General features: G+C 35.9%; 1 protein-coding gene across 1 annotated transcript; it reads left to right on the top strand.

Moving 5' to 3' along the window:
• The first annotated feature begins 7,630 nt into the window (after window positions 1-7,630).
• Window positions 7,631-10,720, top strand: LOC127095777 (uncharacterized). The gene is made up of 4 exons (XM_051034419.1): window positions 7,631-7,955; window positions 8,163-8,710; window positions 8,923-9,178; window positions 10,242-10,720. The coding sequence occupies exons 1-4, from the start codon at window positions 7,631-7,633 to the stop codon at window positions 10,718-10,720; spliced, it is 1,608 nt and encodes a 535-aa protein (XP_050890376.1).
• Window positions 10,721-20,076: the final 9,356 nt, after the last annotated feature.

The following is a 20,076-nucleotide window of genomic DNA, read 5'->3' on the forward strand; positions in this document are numbered from 1 at the left end:
AAAAAGTAAAACAAGGTGAGAGCCTCCTTTCTTAGGGTTGCAAGAGACTCTCTGTATATGAATTTTTGATGGAATCAGTGAATGTCCTCCCTCAATTATGAACTATATAAACGACCTTTTGGATTTGGGATAGAAAATCAAGAGGTGATTTTCATTATTCCATGACTAGGAACATGTGAGTAGGGGAAGATTTATTCTTCCTTTAATATTACTTGGACACCCCATACTCCATGTTTTTATGAGCAAATGTATCACACATCGGATCTGGCATCCAAGCCCAAATTCAGGCGACAGAGCCAATATGGGAGGCCAACCTTAGTCGGGCGATTGAGTCCAATATTGTTGTGCTTAGCTTATTTTTACCATGGATTGTCTTTTATGACCCGATAAAATCATCCCAGTACAAAATAGTTTCAATAGTGACCTATTTCCTCTTTCCATTATTCTTTGTATATCTTACTCGTCTCTACTAGTTTTCCTTATCTTTTTTATATTTAATTATTTTCATTTATTATTATTATTGCATTAACTATTAGTATTTCACATTTTAGTCCAGCTATGTAATTATTTATCTACTTGTTCATTTATCTTTGTATTCGATTGTGCATTTTTACCTTCTATTATTATGACGAGTACATACCTATTTAATCGAGTCTTATTATTAGTTACTTTTCTTTGTTTTTTTTTTTTACTTTATATGATCTATTATGTGTAATAATATCTCTTTTAATTACTCTTAGTACTTTTGTTTAACTTCTCTACGACTCAAACATTATTGTTGATGATAAAAGAGGAGCAAAATTAAACTTATTTTCTTTTAAAAGGTAGACTACATTTTCCTTTGTAAGAAAACTAATTAAACTAATTTATTACTTTAGAGGAGAAAGTAACTATTAATACATTAGTGTTTATATAGATATTATTATATCTAGTATATTCTTTGCATTTGCGTGTCTACAGTTACATTTTATCTATTTGCGTATATACAACTATATATGCATTTATTTGTTGCAATTTTTTTTTGCATTTGTATGTAGCATATGTTTTATTTTGCATATACATTCATTCTACTGCATTTATTTGCTTGCATATGCATAAATGCATTGATACTTATTGGTACTTTGTTGTAATTCATTTATATTTAAGAAAGGTTTATATCATGAACAAATACAGGTTCAAAGAAATTAACCGTTCTAAGGAATTCTGAATCAGACAAAAAGTATTATATGTACACTAGTGCTTTGATATGTTCTTATAATTCACCCATATTTGTTCAATGATCTAGTGTGTATTTTGTACAAAAGTATTTAATCAATGATCATATATGCCTTTGATTATAGAGTATATAATAACTCATTCAAGAATACCTCATATATATTGTTGTCCAATTCATAAACATTTCCTTCTCAACTAAGTTCCAATTAACTCTCTCATTTTCTCGCCATGTTTGTCCTAGAATTTATAGATTTTGAGATGGAATCCCTTGAGCCAAGTGTCCATCACTATCATGTCAAGATCTCCTCCCAAGCATCCAGTTAATGAAGGGCCTAGATTGAACGACCTTCTCCAAAAAACCTAATCATTCATTACCAATTTAAAGGAAAACCTAAAGATCAACAGACTGAACCACTTCCAAAAAAAATCATACGACCAAGATCAAACAAACCTCAAAACAAAATAATAACACTACCTTTTTTACATCAGCTTCGTAATCACTTCCTCCTTATAGGCCTAGTGCTCAGGAGTAAATCATTATGTATCTTCTTAATCACTTCGCTCTTACACACCTTATTATTAGGAGCATGTAAACCGTTATGTCTGTTGTGGCCCGACCCCATGTAACATCAGCAACCTAGACCCGTTCACATATGACCACTTAATATGCACAAAGATGAACTAAATGAGGCTCGGAAATATAAACACAAGTTTTGACATTAAGGTCATTTTGCTGCATCTTGCTATATCATCAGTGATGAGTCATCCACCACACTTCCTAATGAATTTAGGTCATGTGAGTCAAAATTGAGAAAGTATCCTCAAGACTCTTTGGTTTTCAATAGGTCACAAAGAGCTATGTATACCTACCTTAAAGGGTAGATCAAATCATCTATTTTTTTTACATATTACAAACTAAAAGATCTTTTCTTGGCGTATGAATCCATAATATTGTACTCAAAACAAAAAAACAAAATATATTATATATATATATAATATATTATATATATATATATATATATAATATATATATATATTTATATATATATTATATATATATATTATTTTCTATTTATTTTATTTTTTTGTTTTTTTGTTTATTCTTTAATATATAATAAGAATACAACTAGTATTGTATAATTTTTTTTCCAGTAACACACATATTTTTTAAAAGAATCTATTTATTAAAAGTGGCTAGATTATCAACTAAATACATATATGAATTAATTAATTTTCTAAAGGGTAGAAAAAAGAAAACCACTTCTAGCGGCTCGTTGGAGTATTTATCTAAGGAGAAGGAGGTGGATTCTTTGTCGGTGGATTCTAAGGCTTCAAGTTCGAATGTGGATTGGAAAATTTGGATGGCGGTACATGGTAAGCTACAAGAGGTTATTGATGATGTTTATGAGTAAGGATGAGAATAGGCCATGCCAACTAACAGGGGCCTACGACCTAGCCTACACAGGCCTAATTCATGCCAGGCTTTTTCTTAAATAGAAAAGGCTTAGGATTTTTTTTGTAAGTCTGTTTAGCTTAAGAGGCTACGTCACAGGTCGTAAGAAAACCCTTTTAATCCTATTAGGCCGACCTATTTAAAAAAAGTGAATAAATTTATTATTATTATATTGTATTTTCTACTTTGAATTAAAATAGGAAAATAAAGCTTAGTTATCTTGAAGAACTTATGAAAATAAAGTTGAAAAACATTATGAACAATGTCATAGGTTGTTGTCATAAGTTGTTTTAGTTAGTTCTCTCCTACAAATAGTATCACCAAACTTATGTTAATAGGTAAACTTGAATGCGTTAATGAAAACAAACATTTAGTCTCATTGATTTGTTAATTCGTTAGTCTATTTAATATTAGTTGAATTTATTATTTACAAATGTTCAAATGAAGAAGGCTTTTAAATAGGCCAGAAGGCTAATTAGGCCTTCGAAAAGGCCAAGCTCATGCCTAAAATAAGCCTATGATAGGCTACAGAACAGGTTTAAGCTTTGAATATTTTAGTAGGCCAGGCTTAGCTGAGCCTGGCTCGGCCCAGCCTATTCCCACCCTTATTTGTGAGGTTGACAAATATATTGGGATAAAGATTAAGGGAGATTGTTTAAATATGTTCAATGTGTTTTTAAGGGGTGTTGGGATTAAGAAGGATGACAGAGATGAAGGAGTGAAGAGGGAAGGGGAGAGAGCAGTTGGGGTTGGAGTTTGTGTTTAAGTTTTGGAGGTCATTGGAAGCGGTGAGGGAGAGTGGTGGTTCTAATGAAGGTTGTTTCTTTTAATGTGAGAGGGTTAGGAGGGTGGGAGAATAAGAGAAAGGTTCATAGGTTTATTAGAGAATTTTTTTTGCTGGTGGTTTACATTCAAGAAACAAAAATGCTAGTGATTGATGACTTTGTGAGTATGTATATGTGGGGGTCTCCTGAGATAGGCTACTCTTTTCGGCCTTTTGTAGGGTCCTTTGGAGGTTTACTTACGTTATGGGACACTAAAGAGGTGGAGATGAAAATTTCGATGAGCTTCAAAAATCTTTTGATTATAAAAGGGTGTTTATAAAGTTTGGGAATGAGTTTGCTATTGCCAATGTTTATGCTTCTTGTGATAGTGGTGATCAGTTATCTTTATGGAATCACTTGAGTATTTTAATTAATGTTGATGAGGGGATAACATGGTTTGTGTGAATGGAGATTTTAATATTATTTGATCGATTGAGGAAAGAAGGATTAGGGCAATTGTTGATGGAGTATATGATTATACTCATTTTAATCAGTTCATTGACACAAATTTTCTTGTTGATTTACCGTTATGTAGGAGAAGATTCATGTGGTATGGGGGATGGTCTCTCTATGAGTCGTCTGGATCATTTTTTATATCGGATGCTTGGGTTTCTTTTTATCCGAATTGCATCCAGGGGTATTTTCCTTGCACTATTTATGATCATTGTTCGATTATGATAACTATTGACGAAGATAATTATGGTCTTAGGCCAACACGAATGTAAAAATGTTAGGTAGATTTACCAGGTTACAAGGAGTTTGTGAAGGATCAGTGGCTATTATTTTAGGTGGATGGTTGGGGAGGTTTTATGTTGAAAGAGAAATTGAAGTTGATAAAGGGAAGTTTGAAATTATAGCATCACAATCACACTCAAAATCTAGAAGGCAAAATGAAAGTAGTAAAAAACTGTATTTCTTTCATGGAAGTTAAAGGAGATGAGGTTGATATATAGGAGGATGAGCTAGGAGATTTACATTATTTAATTGCAAAAATACTTTCTTTATCCGAATTATATTTAAGTATCTAGTGGCAAAAATCTAGATTACTTTCGCAAAAGGATGGATTAGCAAACTCGAAATTATTTCATGGTATCATGTGCTCGAGGAGAATGTCGAATTCTATCATCTCAATTTTAGCTAATGGTATTCAGGTAGAAGGTGTCAATGGAGTGAGAAGTGTCATTTTTTAAATCATTTTCATAATCATTTTCTGTTATTATCAGTTGATCGGTCAAGGATAAAAGTTCTTTCTTTTAAATCTATCACTACAGAGGAGGGGTCAGTATTGACACTAGCTTTTTAAGAGGTTAAGATTAAGCAAGAAATTTGGGATTGTGACAATTTTAAGAGTCCTAGACAAGAGGGAATTAATGTTGGTTTTATAAAAGATTTTTGAGATGTCTTAAAACATGAGTTGATGCGCTTTTTTACTAACTTTCACCATAATGGCAAGTTGACCATAGACATAAATAATACTTTTATTACTTTGATTCAAAAAGTTAAGAGTCCTAACCATTTTTTGGATTTCTGAACTATTTCTTTGGTCAACTGTATGTATAAGGTTCTTAATAATAGGTTGAGACAAGTGATTAGAAGTGTTATTTCCGAGGCTCAGTCAACTTTTGTTAAAGATAGACATGTTTTGGATGACATCCTTATAGCTAATGAAACGGTGGATAGTGTGTGGAGTTTGAAAAAATAATTATAATGATTCAAGGTTGATTTTGAAAAAGCCTATGATTCATTAGACTAATGTATTTGGATGATATTATGTGTAAAATGAAGTTTCTGGTTCTGTGGCAAAAGTGGTGTGAGTGCACTATTCTCTTAGAAATGTTTTGAATGATGTCAAAACTAGATAACTTAGTACTTTTTGTATATTAAACCTTATTGTCTATGTCTATATGTGCATCATCATTATAGGACATGTACAATCAAATTAAATAGGTCATTATAAGTTAAAATTGTGATTTTTCATGAAAAATGAGCCAATGGATATATACAAATGGTTATGTATCAATACATATTAAATGAGTTTTAAAAGAAAATGATTTTGATAAGAATGTATCTATACAAAGGATGAATGGGTCGATACAAAATGCAAAGGATCAAATCATTTGTATTTGGAGTCGACTCCACTTGAAAAAAAAATTCAAACAATCTTTTCTGCCTTCAATGCATCAATACATTGATGGTATAAGTCGATACATCACAAGAATGAGTCGACTCCTCTGTGTTTGAAGTTGACTCCTACTGAAGATTTTTTTAAACATAATATTCTCTGCCTTTGATGTATCGACTCCTTATGGTTATGTATCAAATCCTTAGCCTTATGTATTGACTCATTCAAATTTAAAGTCAATACATTCAGTTTATTTTATAAAACTTGTAATTTTCACTAAAAAATTATTTTATTTGTTATTATTTTTACACACACACATGTATAAATATGCATTCATGCATTATTTCTCAAAAAGAAACCAAGAACATACAAATAATTTTCTCTTCATCTTCAACATTTTTCTTCATATATTCAACAATTACACATAATCATTTTTGTTAATTGTCATCTAGAATAGATTGATAAGGTTCAATTTAGGATTGTTGTAATCATAATTGGTTGAGTATTATTTGGGGGTTTCTTTGATAAAACCGATTAGAATTTTCCCTCTAAGATCAAGGATTGATTTGGGGGGTTTTGTAATAGAATTTTCAATAAGGATTCAGCCGAGCGAAAGCTTTGAAGAACGGGAGGTTCAGTCAAAAGAGTAGTGGTAACCGGAGGATCAACTTGGAAGTCTTGGGTCACTTGATCTTACTTAATATCAAGGGGAAAAAAGTTATGATCAAAATCAAACTTATGGTTTGGGGTTTTGGATTGCTACTTTTTCTCTTATAAACTACACTTGCAAAAGTTAATTTCACATATTTCAATTCTATTTGGAATTGGGGGCAGACGTACGCATAGTGAGGACAATTGGGGAACGAGCTAAATAAATCTTGGTGTTCTCTCTCTCTCTCTATCTATCTTTATCTCTCTCTCTCCTCTCTCTCTCTATATATATATATATATATATATATATATATATATATATATATATATATATATTTATATATATATATATATATATATATATATATATATATATATATATATATATTGATATTGAACTTAGAATGCAAATTTGTTTAACTGAATTTTTTTGGCTGTGTTGAAGTTTCTAAAACTGTTTTTGTAAAAGCAATTGCAATCTAAACAATTTAAATTAGATTCTTATACTATAAACATAAAGGAAAATAAGTTTGGTATTTATTGCACACCAAGTGTTCGATAAATTATTTGCACACTAAGTGTTCGATAAATTGTCTTTATCAATTTCAACTTTCTATATTCATTGGGAATTGACTATCATTATGTGATTTAGTTCAAATGTATTTTTTTAAAAATATTGATTCTCTTTCTCATCATTAGTATATGTTTCCTTACGGTTTAAACACATATTCGATTCTTTCGATAACTTTTCGGGATAGACTAGTGTCGATCCAGAATTGCTTCTGCTTGCCGTAGTAAATATTTTTAAAACAGAATTTTTAATCACATAAAATCTTATTATGATTTATTCACCCCTCTCTAGATTATTACCTTCTTCTAACAAGTGGTATCACGAACATCGATTTATCCTATGCTTTAAATTCACTTATTATATTGTGGCTTCCGAACCTAAAGGGGCGAATAATAAAGCGCCAGTTTTTAATGGTGAAAATTATGGTTATTGGAAAGATTCATACATATTCATATCAATCCTATTGATAGGAATGTATGGAAATCAATCAAAGATGGTCCATTTGAAATTATAATGACCAATATGGATGGTGTTGCTGTACCTAAACCAGAAGCACAATGGAATGCGGATGATGAGAAAAAGTATTCTTGTGATTGGAAAGCAAGGAATATTCTAATCTCCTCTTTAGGAGTTGACGAATATTACTGTGTTTCTCATTGTGAAACTGCTAAAGCTATGTGCAATCATTACGAGTTGCCCATGAGGGGACAAATGGGGTTAAATAAGCTAGAATCAATACTTTAAATCAATAGTTTGAACTCTTTCATATGAAGCATGGTGAAACCATTACCAGTATGCAAAAGAGGTTCACTCGTCTTATAAATCGTTTGAATGCACTTGGTAAGCCGATTTCCAATGAAATTGCTACTAACAAAGTTTTGAGATCTCTTAATAGGGAATGGCAACCTAAGGTCACCGTCATCAAGGAAGCTAACAACCTATTGAAATTAGACATTACAACGTTGTTTGGAAAGCTTGAAGAACATGAGCAAGAGCTCATTTGTTTAGATAAGCATGAGAAGAAAATTAAGAAGGACAAGGAGGTTGAAAAGAAGTCAATTGTTCTTGTGGCTTCTGGTTCTAAGTCCTCAACAAAAGAGCACGATGAAAATGGAACCAGTGATAAGTAGAAGTCGGATGATGAAGAAATGGGGTTGCTTGTTAAACAGTATCATAAATACATCAAGAGAAGTTGAGTGAAACACTCCGACAACAATCTAATCAACTTTAGAAGACAAGTTAACTCATTAAAGCAAGCTGAAAATAAGAAAGGAAAGTCCAAAGGTTCATGTTTCAATTGTGGTAAATTCGAACATTATAAGCCAGATTGTGCACAACTTAAGAAGGACAAAAGTAAGGGTCAATACAAGAAGTCTAGCAAGCCTAGAAGAGCATACATAGCTTGGGAAAATGATAGTGAATCCTCAAGTGAAAGGGATGAAGCGGTAAATTTTTGTCTCATGGACCATCATCATAAGAAGAAAAATGTAAGTCATTTTAAATATGAACCTATTGTTGATATGTCTTATTCTGAATTGCAAACTGCTTTTGAAAATCTATATGGTGAAGCCATAAACGCTTTTAAAAGATTGACTTCAAATAAAAGAATTTTTTCATACCTTGAAGCAAAAGTTTTAGAAACGGAAAAACTAATGGAAGCTCTTAAGGAAATCATGTTAGATGCTTCAAAAGTTGATGTTGAGGAAGATAAATCTTCTTGGTTTAATTGTGAGACTTGTCATATTTGGCAAAAAGAGGTTATAACTCTAAAATCCAAATTAAACAAGGCCTTAGAACAAAAGGTCACATTCGTTATTAACCCTTCAAAATTCAAGAGATCTTTAAATGTGTCGTACAAGAAGTACAATTTTGTGGTAAGGGAATCTAATAGCGAAAGTTATTCACATCATCATTTGACTTGTCACTATTGTTGTAAGAAAGGTCGTACCATTTATAAATGAAAATTTAGGAGATTTTTGGTTCCTAAAGGTGTATTTCAATGGTTTCCCAAATACAAATATATTTCCACTGACTCTCAAGGATCCAATGAAAATTGGGCACCTATCACTCTTATTTGATCTTGTAGGTTGAATGTCTTGGCTTCATAGAAATAATGTGGTTTCTTTATAGTGGTTACTTAAGGAATATGACAAGTGACATATCCCTATTCATTTACTTCACACCAAAGAAGAAGGGTTTTATGACCTATGGAGAGAAAAACAAGCGTGCAACGCTTGGTAAAGATAGTGTAGGTAATCCATCTTCTACTACTATCTATGACGTAATACTTGTTGAAGCTCTTAAACATAATCTGCTTAGCATTAGTCAACTATGCGACAAAGGTTATAAAATAACTTTTACAAATACTTGTTGCATAATTGAACATAATGACAAGAAATATTATTTGTTTAAAGGCTTGAGGGTTAATAAAATACATATGCTTAACTTGAATGATGTATCATTAACAAGTACTAAATGTTTAGTAACCATGATTGAAGACTCTTGGTTGTGGCATAAACACTTAACACATGTTAATTTTAATCTACTGAATAAAGTTATCTCAAAAGATCTAGTTACCGGTCTACCGAAAATTAAATTTTCAAAAGACCACTTATGCAATGCATGCCATATGGGAAAGTAAACAAAGGTCTCTTTTAAGTCCAAAAATATTGTTTCAATTTCTAAACCTCTTGAGCTTCTCCATATGGATCTTTTTGGTCCTTCTAGGACAAAAAGCCTAGGTGGAAATTGTTATAGTTTTGTTATAGTAAACGATTACTCTAGATTTTGTTAGACTATTTTTTTGCATAGTAAAGGTGAGACTTTTTTCAGCTTTCACATCTTTTGAAAAGTTATCCCAAAATAAATTAAGTTCAAACATGGTTGTTATTTGAAGCGATCATGAAGGTGAATTTTAAAACCACCTCTTTGAAGATTATTGTGATAAATATGACATTAAACATAATTTTTCCGCTCCAAGAACTCCACAATAAAATGGTGTTATGGAGCGCAAAAACAAAATTTTAGAGGAGTTGGCAACAACTATGATCAATGAGAGCAGTCTATCAAAATGTTTTTGGGCTGGTGCTATTAGCACGACGTGTTATGTTTTAAATTGGATAGTTATTCTTCTTATTTTGTACAACACACCTTATGCACTTTTAAAAGGTAGAAATCCAAATTTATCACATTTTCATGTTTTCTGATGCAAATGTTTTGTCTTAAATAATGGTAAGGATAACATTGGAAAATTTGATGAAGGTATCTTTCTTGGATACTCTCAGTCGAGCAAAGCTTATAGAGTGCATAATATGAGATTACTTACTATTGAAGAGTCAGTGCATGTCACTTTTGATGAATCTTATCTTATAAATGTTGGGAAAAGTATTTCTTTTCATGATGCAGGTGTGCCTTCAGAAGACATACTCAAAGACACTGAAAAAGAAATTGATCAGCCTGAAACGGTGAAACTTGAGGAGGGGGAAGATGACAATTCTGAAAAGAAGAAGGATGAGAGTACAACTAAAGTGGATGATCTTCCTTTGGCTTTGAGGTCTTCCAAAGACCATCCAAATGACAATATTCTTGAAGACATCACCAAAGGCGTGATAACATGCTCTAAGCTAAGTAATTTCAATCATCACTTTGCTTTTGTTTCACAAGTTGAACCTAAAAACGCAAAAGATGCATTAATTTATGAGCATTGGCTAATGGCCATGCAAGATGATTTAAATTGGTTAAAAAGAAATGATGTGTGGGACCTTGTCCCACCTTTGCAAGATCATCAAATCATTGGCACTAGGTGGGTTTTTAGAAATAAACTAGATGAAAACGGTGTGATAACTAGGAATATGTCCCAATTAGTGGCTCAGGGATATAACTAAGAGGATGTCATAGATTATAAGGAAACTTATGCTCTAGTTGTCTGCCTCGAGGATATATGCTTTTTACTAGCATATGCATGTTCTAAATACTTTAAATTATTTCAAATGGACGTGAAAAGTGCTTTCTTTAATGGCTATATAAATGAGGAAATGTATGTTTCACAGCCTCCCGGTTTTGAAAATCTTGAGTATCCAAATGATGTTTTAAACTAAAATAAGATTTGTATGGTCTCAAACAAGCCACTAGGGCTTGGTATGAGCGTCTTAGTAAGTTCTTACTTGATTAAGGATACTCTATATGAAAGGTAGCTACAACACTTTTCTTTAAGCATCAAGGAACACATTCTTTTCTAGTTCAAATTTATGTTGATGACATAATATTTGGTTCTATTAACATATAACTGGTCAAAGAGTTTTATAAGTTTATGTAGGGCAAATTTGAGATGAGTCTAACAGAGGAATTGAATTACTTTCTCGAACGTCAAATCAAGCATCTCAAAGAAGGAATATTTGTGTGTCAAACTAAGTACTACCAAGAGTTACTTAAACGATTAGGAATGGAAGATGTAAAGTCAATTGGCATGCCAATGCCTACAAATGGAAACTTGGAAAGAGATGAAAATGATAAGGATGTTGACGTCAAAAGGTATAGAGGTATGATATGATCACTCTTATATCTTACTGCATCTAGGACTGGCGTTATGTTTAGTGTATGCATGTGCGCTCAATATCAATCCGCTCCAAAGGAATCACATTTAAAAGATGTAAAGTGCATCCTTAGATACCTTCATGGTACTTCTAAGTATGGGTTTTGGTTTTCCAAGGGTAGTGACTGTAGTTTGGTTGGTTACTCTGATTCCAATTTTTCCGGTTGCAAATCGGATAGGAAGAGTACTAGTGGAACTTACCACATCTTTTCAAACTCCTTAGTTAATTGGAATAACAAGAAGCAATTCTTCATTGCTTTGTTAACTACAGAGGCGGGATACGTTGCATCCAGTAGTTGTTCCACTCAAGTTTTATGGCTCAAACAACAACTACTTGACTTTGATATTAAACTTCAACGTATTCTGATAATGTGCAATAATACCAGTACGAGCAATCTAACCAAAAATCTAGTGCTACATTATGAAATTAAACATATTGAGATACATCACCATTTCCTACGAGACCATGTTGAAAAAGGAGATGTCATTTTTGAGCATGTTGATAGTAAAAATCAACTTGCCGATATTTTTATAAAACCTCTTGCAACGGAACCATTTTTCAATATTCGTCGGGAATTGGGGATTCTCAATATCTCAAATAATGCCTAATATATATTGTTGTATGCACTCTTTATATTTTCTTTTAACCTTTTTTTGAAAGTTTTGGTTCATTTGAATGCATCCTCCATCTATCATCTTATTAGGTAATACCGTTCTCAAATTATCTCTTTGTTCTAAAGTTTTTCATGTAATATGGTGCTTATCTATTACTTGTTTATTTGATTGTATGTTTATGATCCATGGTTAGGAAATATATTTTGATGTATGATAAAATTTCATGGTTGTTTACTTCTAAAAATTTCATTGATTACCCTTGAGTGTTCTCAATCTATATGTTTATAGTGACATCATGTTTGATTTCTTCATCATATGGATTTCATGTCTTTAATTCCTTACGATTGAAGTATTTTATGGTATTTGGGTTTAAGCATGTTGTTTACTTATTCATTCATGAAAAATGTTAGTTTTTGCAAAAATTCTACTATGTCCACAATGAATGACTTGACTAAGTTCATATTAGGTCAAGAAAATGTTTTCTATTTTCAAGATTTTTGCTTCTGTCCATTATGTATCGACACCAAGGATTTTAGAGTCAATACATCCAAAGTTTGTATAGACTCCAAGATAGAATGAGTCGATACATTACTTGTATGTTCAATATTTTTATTCTCCCTATTCAGTATGTATCGACTTCATTTTTGAATGAGTCAATACATTCTTGTTTTTTCAGCTTTTTCGTTCAGTATGTATTGACTTCAAACTTGAATGAGTCGATACATTCGTGTTATTTTTCTTTTCTGATGACGACTCCAAGGCCCATTGGGTTGACCCATTCACTCCAAAAGTCACTTTTCTTCCTTTTTCCACGCACCAGACTCAATTAATCCACTCTTAATCTCTTTTACTCATTTTTCAAACTTCTCTTCATTTTGCAAGCAAGTTAGGCCCCCTTTTCTCCTACCCTAGAAAACCTAGCTACTTCTCCTTATTTCACACTTCCTCATAAAATCTACATCCTCCATTTTCAAAATGCATTATTTTTCCCTCTTGTTTTCTGATTTGTGTGATTAGGATCTATCTCTCTTAGGTTGGTATAGCAACCTGAAAAATACAGTGTGCGAAAAAACAACCGGCGAAAGAAAATGACAGAAGAGTCGCCACCGTGCGTTATTCATCCCAAAGGAGGGAAAGGAAACGCTCGAAGTAAACCTGAAAAAGGAAAGGACAAGATGGGGTCTCGCAACCAAATCTTGGGTTCGGGAGTCGGTTATGCGAAGGGAAGGTATTAGCACCCCTACGCATCCGTAGTACTCTACGGGATCCACTTTTGTAGTTCTTGTCTAAAGGGTGTGAGTTTATCTTGTGCTGTTTACCAAAAAAAAGGGTTAAATGAAAATGACTCGCGCGGATGTCGCATCCACTGCATACGTATCTCATCTGAATATGAGAATCAGAGTCTTCGTAGCTCGGCTGACCTATGGGTTGGGGGGATGTGTGCTCGCTAAGACATCGTGTCTTATGCCTACGTATCTCATCTGGAATGAGAATCAGAGCAAGCCGTAGTTCGGCTAACTACGGGGTTATGGAGTGGGTTTTGGACGAACGACGTTACTACGCAATCTACCGGATGCTCGACCTTTGGAGACTTACTCACCTGTAGTAGAAGGAGTAAACGTGTGTTTAGGAGAAGAAAAATCAATGAAGGGTTAGGGTTTGGTGAACTCATGCAAAAGGATAATGAGGATAAGACCTCATAGCTCTTAACCTTGGACATAGGAACCTGCATAAAGTAAACACAAAAACATTGCCTCCTATCGAGGTCTTCCAGCTAGGAAAGCAGTAAAATGCGGGAAAAATGTAAAAGTACCACACGGATAAAGATCCGAAGTAACAGCAATTAAAGGAACGATAAACCCTGAGATCCTTCCAAGCTAACATCATCAAAGAAAGTGGGTCAGTACAGGTAATCGGAATGAACCTCCAGGGGGTATCCCATAAATAAAGTGGGAAACCACGCAAGTTATCCCTGCAAACGTCATGTGAGCCCTCACAAAAAAACTCAACAAACAGGTTAGAGAAACAAAATAGGGTAACCAAGAGTTGCCCCCAAATCAAAATGTAACCACATGAATAATTCCATCAAAATTCACAAAAAGCTCACAAAAAGCAACCAAGGGTAGAAGGCCTAAACCTCTTGTCAAACACATGCATCAAAAGGGTATCAAATTCACCCATAATACCTCATACATTTAGAGCATTCAAATTAAAGGCATAAAGATGATGGATATAGGGCAAACCTGATTGGAGAGCTTGATTGAAATTGAGTTGCACCCGTGAGGTTTACAAAACAATCTTTAGGGTTTATGTGAGGCAGAGGTGATTCTGTGCAGTTGAGTTCCCTTCAGGGTTTGGAGGCTGCTCTGAACTCTGTTAGTTCTTCTCTCACTATCTTTTTCCTCAGGGTTTTGTTCCAAGGAAACCTCAGAGTATTTTGCTTCTCTCCTTTTTCTCAAGTGAAGCCTTGGTATTTATAGACTGAATTCCATGGCTTTGTGGGCTCAAATGAGAGAGACCCAAGTCCAAATTTTTTTTGTTATATTTTATTTATTTATTTTTATTTATTTATTTATTTATTTATTTATTTTATTTTATTTTTTTATTTTTTTATTTTTTGCTTTTTCGTTTTTTTTTGTCGTTTTTATTTTTTAATTTTTTTAAGTTTCTTGGATCTAATTCTGATTGACATGATGAAATGTAATGTATCTAATGTTAAATGACCTAAAAATGAATGCATGCATGAGGTGTAAAGCGTATGCTTCCAGGAAAAATGAAGGGTAAATTTTGGGGTATTACAGCTGCCCCTATTCAATCAACTGGAGACCTGGAAAGAAGATAGCAGCGGCTTTCGTGCTTTCGAGGTATCAAGGGATTGAATACAATAAAAGCCCAAAAATTTGCACTGAAGTGAAGTGAAGTAACAATGTTTGTCAGAATCGGCAAAGAGGTGGTCTTGAAAGAAGAATTCGTCTGGTACGGTGAGAGTCAGTCTTAATACCGAAAAAGAATGTTAACTTGGATACCAAAATAAATGGTAACACAGAAATAACCATGGCTTGAATGCCGCTCATCAGTCTGAATACTGGAAATGACTTCGATCTGAACATCGGGAGATATGAGATTATTAATATCGGTCTGAACACCGAGAGGCTGGCCTGAATGCCACAAGTTGCGTTGACCTGAACGTCGGAAACTTCTTTGATCTGAACATCGGAAAATTGGCCCGAATGCCACAAGTTGCATCGACCTGAACGTCGGAAACTTCTTCGATCTGAACATCGGATAATTGACCTAAATGCCACAAGTTGCATCGACCTGAACGTCGGAAACTTCTTCGATCTGAACATCGGAAAACTGGCCTGAACGCCACTTCGGTCTGAATACCGGAAACTGGCCTGAACGCCACTTCGATCTGAATATCGGAAATTGGCCTGAATGCCACTTCGGTCTGAATACCGGAAAATATGCCTGAATGCCACTTCGGTCTGAATATCGGAAATTGGCCTGAATGCCACTTCGATCTGAATACCGGAAAATTGGCCTGAATGCCACTTCGGTCTGAATACCGGAAAAACTTCATGCCTGTCAGCATCGACAGAAATAGGGAAAGATAATAGAGGCGGCGCATAGGCCAATGACACTTGCTGGGGATAACAAAGGTAAGTCATGAACAATCTTCAGTCTGAGTACTGGAAATAACTTCTGGCTTATCACTTGGGATACCGAGAATGTTTTATGCTTACATGCGTATGTTTGAATTTTTCAATGGCGTAATGCTCCATAAAAATGGAAATGCTACGCGATTTGGAAGGATGCAATGCAATATGATTCTACATGCAGGGATGCGAAATGCTGGGTAGAATGCCAAGCTGAGGCAAGGGGATCTGCTGGGGAAATGATCACCATCTTCTGGACCCTGGCAAGGCTGCTGGAGATGCACATCGCAAAGAATTATGTGGGGAAATGACCCGCCACACGGTGTTCTAGCAATGACGAAATGCCGAGATTCAGACTGGGGAGAGAACGACACTGAAAACCTGTTGTTGGGGAAAGCGATAGTGGTTCTGGCAACCACGATCTGCGAGAGATGACTCAGCAGGGGAAGCAAACACTGATACGGTACCGAGGTTCTGCTTCAAGGAAAGAAACCATGGATCTGGCATTGGGATTATCGATCTGGCCTCGAACTCTAAGGAGCAGCCACTTCTGCTGGGAAGATACAGTCTGGCACTGTCAACTCCGCTGGGGATATATAGTATGGCACTGTCAACTCTACTGGGGAGTGTATGTCCTGAAACAAACGCTTGGGGAAGTACAGTGGTGAGAACCTGCTGGGGATTGAAGAATCCAACACTCTGATCAGCTCTGCATGGATAAGACACCGGATTCGTCTGTTGGCGACTTCACTGGGGAAGATATTCACGATCATCTGCAGGGGATTTTAAGGAAATGCCCCGAGGGTATCTGTTCTGAATAGACGATCTAAAGCACTTAAAATTTACAGCAATTTTAAATGTTTATTAAGCATGTACTTGTAAAGCCCTTATGTGTCATGATGCAATGTTTATCAAAAATTCGGACGTCATTTTTGCAAACAAAACAGTAAAATGAAAATGAAAACAGAGATATACTGAATAACATGATTTTATTGATTGAATGGCCTCTGAATAGACATTTACATCAGGAAGCAATCCCTGGAAAGAGGTAATCGCACAAAAGATAAAAATAGAAATTAATCTAATGGCAATGTGAAATGGATTTCTATTGGGTTCCAATTCTGCTATGACTTGCCCGTCTTCAAGATCCTCCAGATGATCAGCCTTCTGAAAAGGTGATTGGACTGTTTCCTACCTTTCGAAAATTTCCAGTCATCGACATGAGATGAGATTCAGAACTAACTCAGAACGCAGTCATTCGCTTAATCCCTAACTTTTGCCTGGATCGCCCTTTTCGGGTTTTCAATCCACCGGGATACCCATTTTTGCCTAAGTTGCCTTTTCAGGTTTTCAACTTACCGGGTGTATGATCTTTTCATTTTTAATCCCTAATTTTTGCCCGAACCTTTTCATTTTCTTGGTTCGTCGGGATGCCCACTTTTGCCTGGACTATTCTTTTTACTGTCCAGCGGGTCTATTTTATGCGAAGTATTTTTTAACTGCGTCTGAGTTCACAGGGGAAGTGAAGTTTTCACCATCCATAGTTGCAAGCATTAAGGCCCCACCATCAAAAACCTTGGTGACAATATACGGTCCATCATAGTTAGGAGTCCACTTGCCCCTGTGATCTGTCTGAGGAGGAAGGATCCTTTTCAACACTAAATCTCCGACTTGGAAACAACGAGGACGCACTTTCTGATCAAAGGCTCTCTTCATCCGACTCTGATACAACTGCCCATGACAAATGGTTGCCATTCGCTTCTCTTCGATAAGACTCAACTCATTGAACCTTGTCCGAATCCATTCGGCTTCGTCTAACTTGACATCCAACAGGACTCTTAGAGAAGGAATCTCCACTTCAACAGGTAGGACTGCTTCCATACCATACACCAGGGAGTACGGGGTTGCCCCGGTCGATGTACGTACTGAAGTGCGGTACCCATGCAAGGCGAAGGGTAGCATCTCATGCCAATCTCCGTACGTGACGACCATCTTCTGCACAATCTTCTTTATGTTCTTATTTGCCGCCTCAACAGCGTCGTTCATCTTAGGGCGGTAAGGGGAAGAATTGTGATGCTGAATGTTGAAGTTCTGACACAACTCCTTCATCATTTTGTTGTTGAGATTAGAACCATTATCAGTAATGATTCTTTCGGGAATCCCATAGCGACAAATGATTTCTTTCTTGATGAAACGGGCAACCACATGTCTGGTGACATTCGCGAAAGACGCTGCTTCGACCCACTTGGTGAAATAGTCGATGGCAACAAGGATGAAGTGATGCCCATTGGAAGCAGTCGGCTCAATCTTTCCAATCATGTCAATGCCCCACATAGCAAACGGCCACGGCGAAGTCATCACATTCAGAGGATTTGGCGGTACATGCACCTTATCAGCATAAATCTGGCATTTATGACACTTCCGAGCATATTTGAAGCAATCTGATTCCATGGTCATCCAATAATAACCCACTCTCAACAATTTCTTAGCCATTGCATGTCCGCCGGCATGAGTACCGAAGGAACCTTCATGAACTTCCTGCATTAACATGTCCGCCTCGTATCTGTCCACGCATCTGAGCAAAACCATGTCGAAGTTCCTCTTATACAGCACATCGTCTTTGTTCAAGAAGAAACTGCCTGCCAATCTTCTCAAAGTCTTTCTGTCATTGTTGGATGCCCCTGCAGGGTACTCTTGATTCTTCATAAAGCACTTGATATCGTGATACCAGGGCTTGTCATCGACTACCAGTTCAGCAGCAAACACATACGCGGCCCTGTCAAGGCGCATCACATCGATCCTGGGAGCATGGTTCCAACGAATTACCTTGATCATGGAGGATAGAGTAGCAAGTGCGTCTGCCATCTGGTTCTCATCACGAGGTATATGATACAATTTTACTGTTGTGAAGAAAGTCAACAGTCTTCTCGTGTAATCTCTGTAGGGGACCAGAGTGGGTTGAAGAGTATTCCAATCACCATTCACTTGATTGATCACCAGAGCTGAATTTCAGAAGATGTCCAGAGTCTTGATTCTCAGATCAATGGCTTGCTCAATACCCGAGATACAGGCCTCGTACTCAGCTTCATTATTTGTGCACTCAAAAGTCAAACGAGCGGTGAAAGGCATGTGGGCACCTTTCGGAGTAGTAATAACAGCGCCAATTCCACTTCCTCTAGCATTGACAGCCCCATCAAACAACAAAGTCCACTTTTCGTTTGGATTAGGTCCCTCCTCAACAACTGGCTCTTCACAGTCTTTCATCTTGAGGAACATGATGTCTTCATCTGGAAAATCAAACTTCATCGGCTCATAATCATCAATCGGCTGCTGAGCAAGATAGTCTGACAGAATACTCCCTTTGATGGCTTTCTGGGATGTATACTAGATATCGTACTCTGTCAGTACCATTTGCCAACGAGCCACCCTTCCGGTGAGAGCTGGCTTCTCGAATATGTATTTGACTGGATCCATCTTGGAGATCAGTAGGGTTGTGTGAGACAGCATGTATTGTCTCAATCGCTTAGCAGCCCATGCAAGTGCACAACATGTCTTCTCAAGTATTGAGTATCTCGACTCGCAATCTGTGAACTTCTTACTCAAGTAGTAGATGGCATGTTCTTTCCTACCTGTCTCGTCGTGTTGACCGAGAACACAACCCATAGAATTGTCAAGTACTGTCAAGTACATAATCAGCGGTCTCCCTAGGACTGGAGGCATAAGGATAGGAGGATTCTGCAAATACTCTTTTATCTTCTCGAAAGCCCTTTGACAATCTTCATTCCACCTGATAGCCTGATCTTTCCTCAGCAATTTGAAAATTGGCTCACACGTGGTTGTTAGGTGAGAGATGAACCTTGCAATGTAGTTCAACCTCCCTAAGAAACTACGGACTTGCTTCTCTGTTCTTGGCTCAGGCATTTCCTGTATTGCTTTCACTTTGTCAGGATCCACCTCAATCCCTTTTCCGCTAACAATAAAACCCAGCAATTTTCCCGATCTCACCCCGAAAGTGCACTTGTTCGGATTAAGTCTCAGTTTGAATTTCCTTAACCGTTCAAACAATTTATGCAGATTCACCAAATGTTCTTCTTCTGTCTGAGATTTGGCAATCATATCGTCCACATAAACCTCGATTTCATGATGAATCATATCATTGAACAGAGTCACCATAACTCGTTGATATGTTGCTCCGGCATTTTTCAGACCAAACGGCATCACCTTGTAGCAGAAGATGCCCCATGGGATTATGAAAGTTGTCTTTTCCATGTCCTCTGGTGCCATCTTGATTTGGTTATAGCCAGAAAAGCCATCCATGAAAGAGAATACCGAGAACTGAGCTGTATTATCCACCAAGACGTCGATGTGAGGTAAT

Source organism: Lathyrus oleraceus, chromosome 6 (assembly GCF_024323335.1).
Source record: "Lathyrus oleraceus cultivar Zhongwan6 chromosome 6, CAAS_Psat_ZW6_1.0, whole genome shotgun sequence".
Classification (NCBI taxonomy): domain Eukaryota; kingdom Viridiplantae; phylum Streptophyta; class Magnoliopsida; order Fabales; family Fabaceae; genus Lathyrus; species Lathyrus oleraceus.

What these genes read in the sequence shown, in the direction of transcription:
- LOC127095777 (XM_051034419.1), top strand. Translation starts at nt 7,631, where the DNA reads ATGCAAAAGAGGTTCACTCGTCTTATAAATCGTTTGAATGCACTTGGT. An exon ending in GCACGATGAAAATGGAACCA is followed by an intron (nt 7,956 to 8,162) that starts GTGATAAGTAGA and finishes ATTATAAGCCAG; the next exon opens with ATTGTGCACAACTTAAGAAG. An exon ending in TAGTCAACTATGCGACAAAG is followed by an intron (nt 9,179 to 10,241) that starts GTTATAAAATAA and finishes TTCATGATGCAG; the next exon opens with GTGTGCCTTCAGAAGACATA.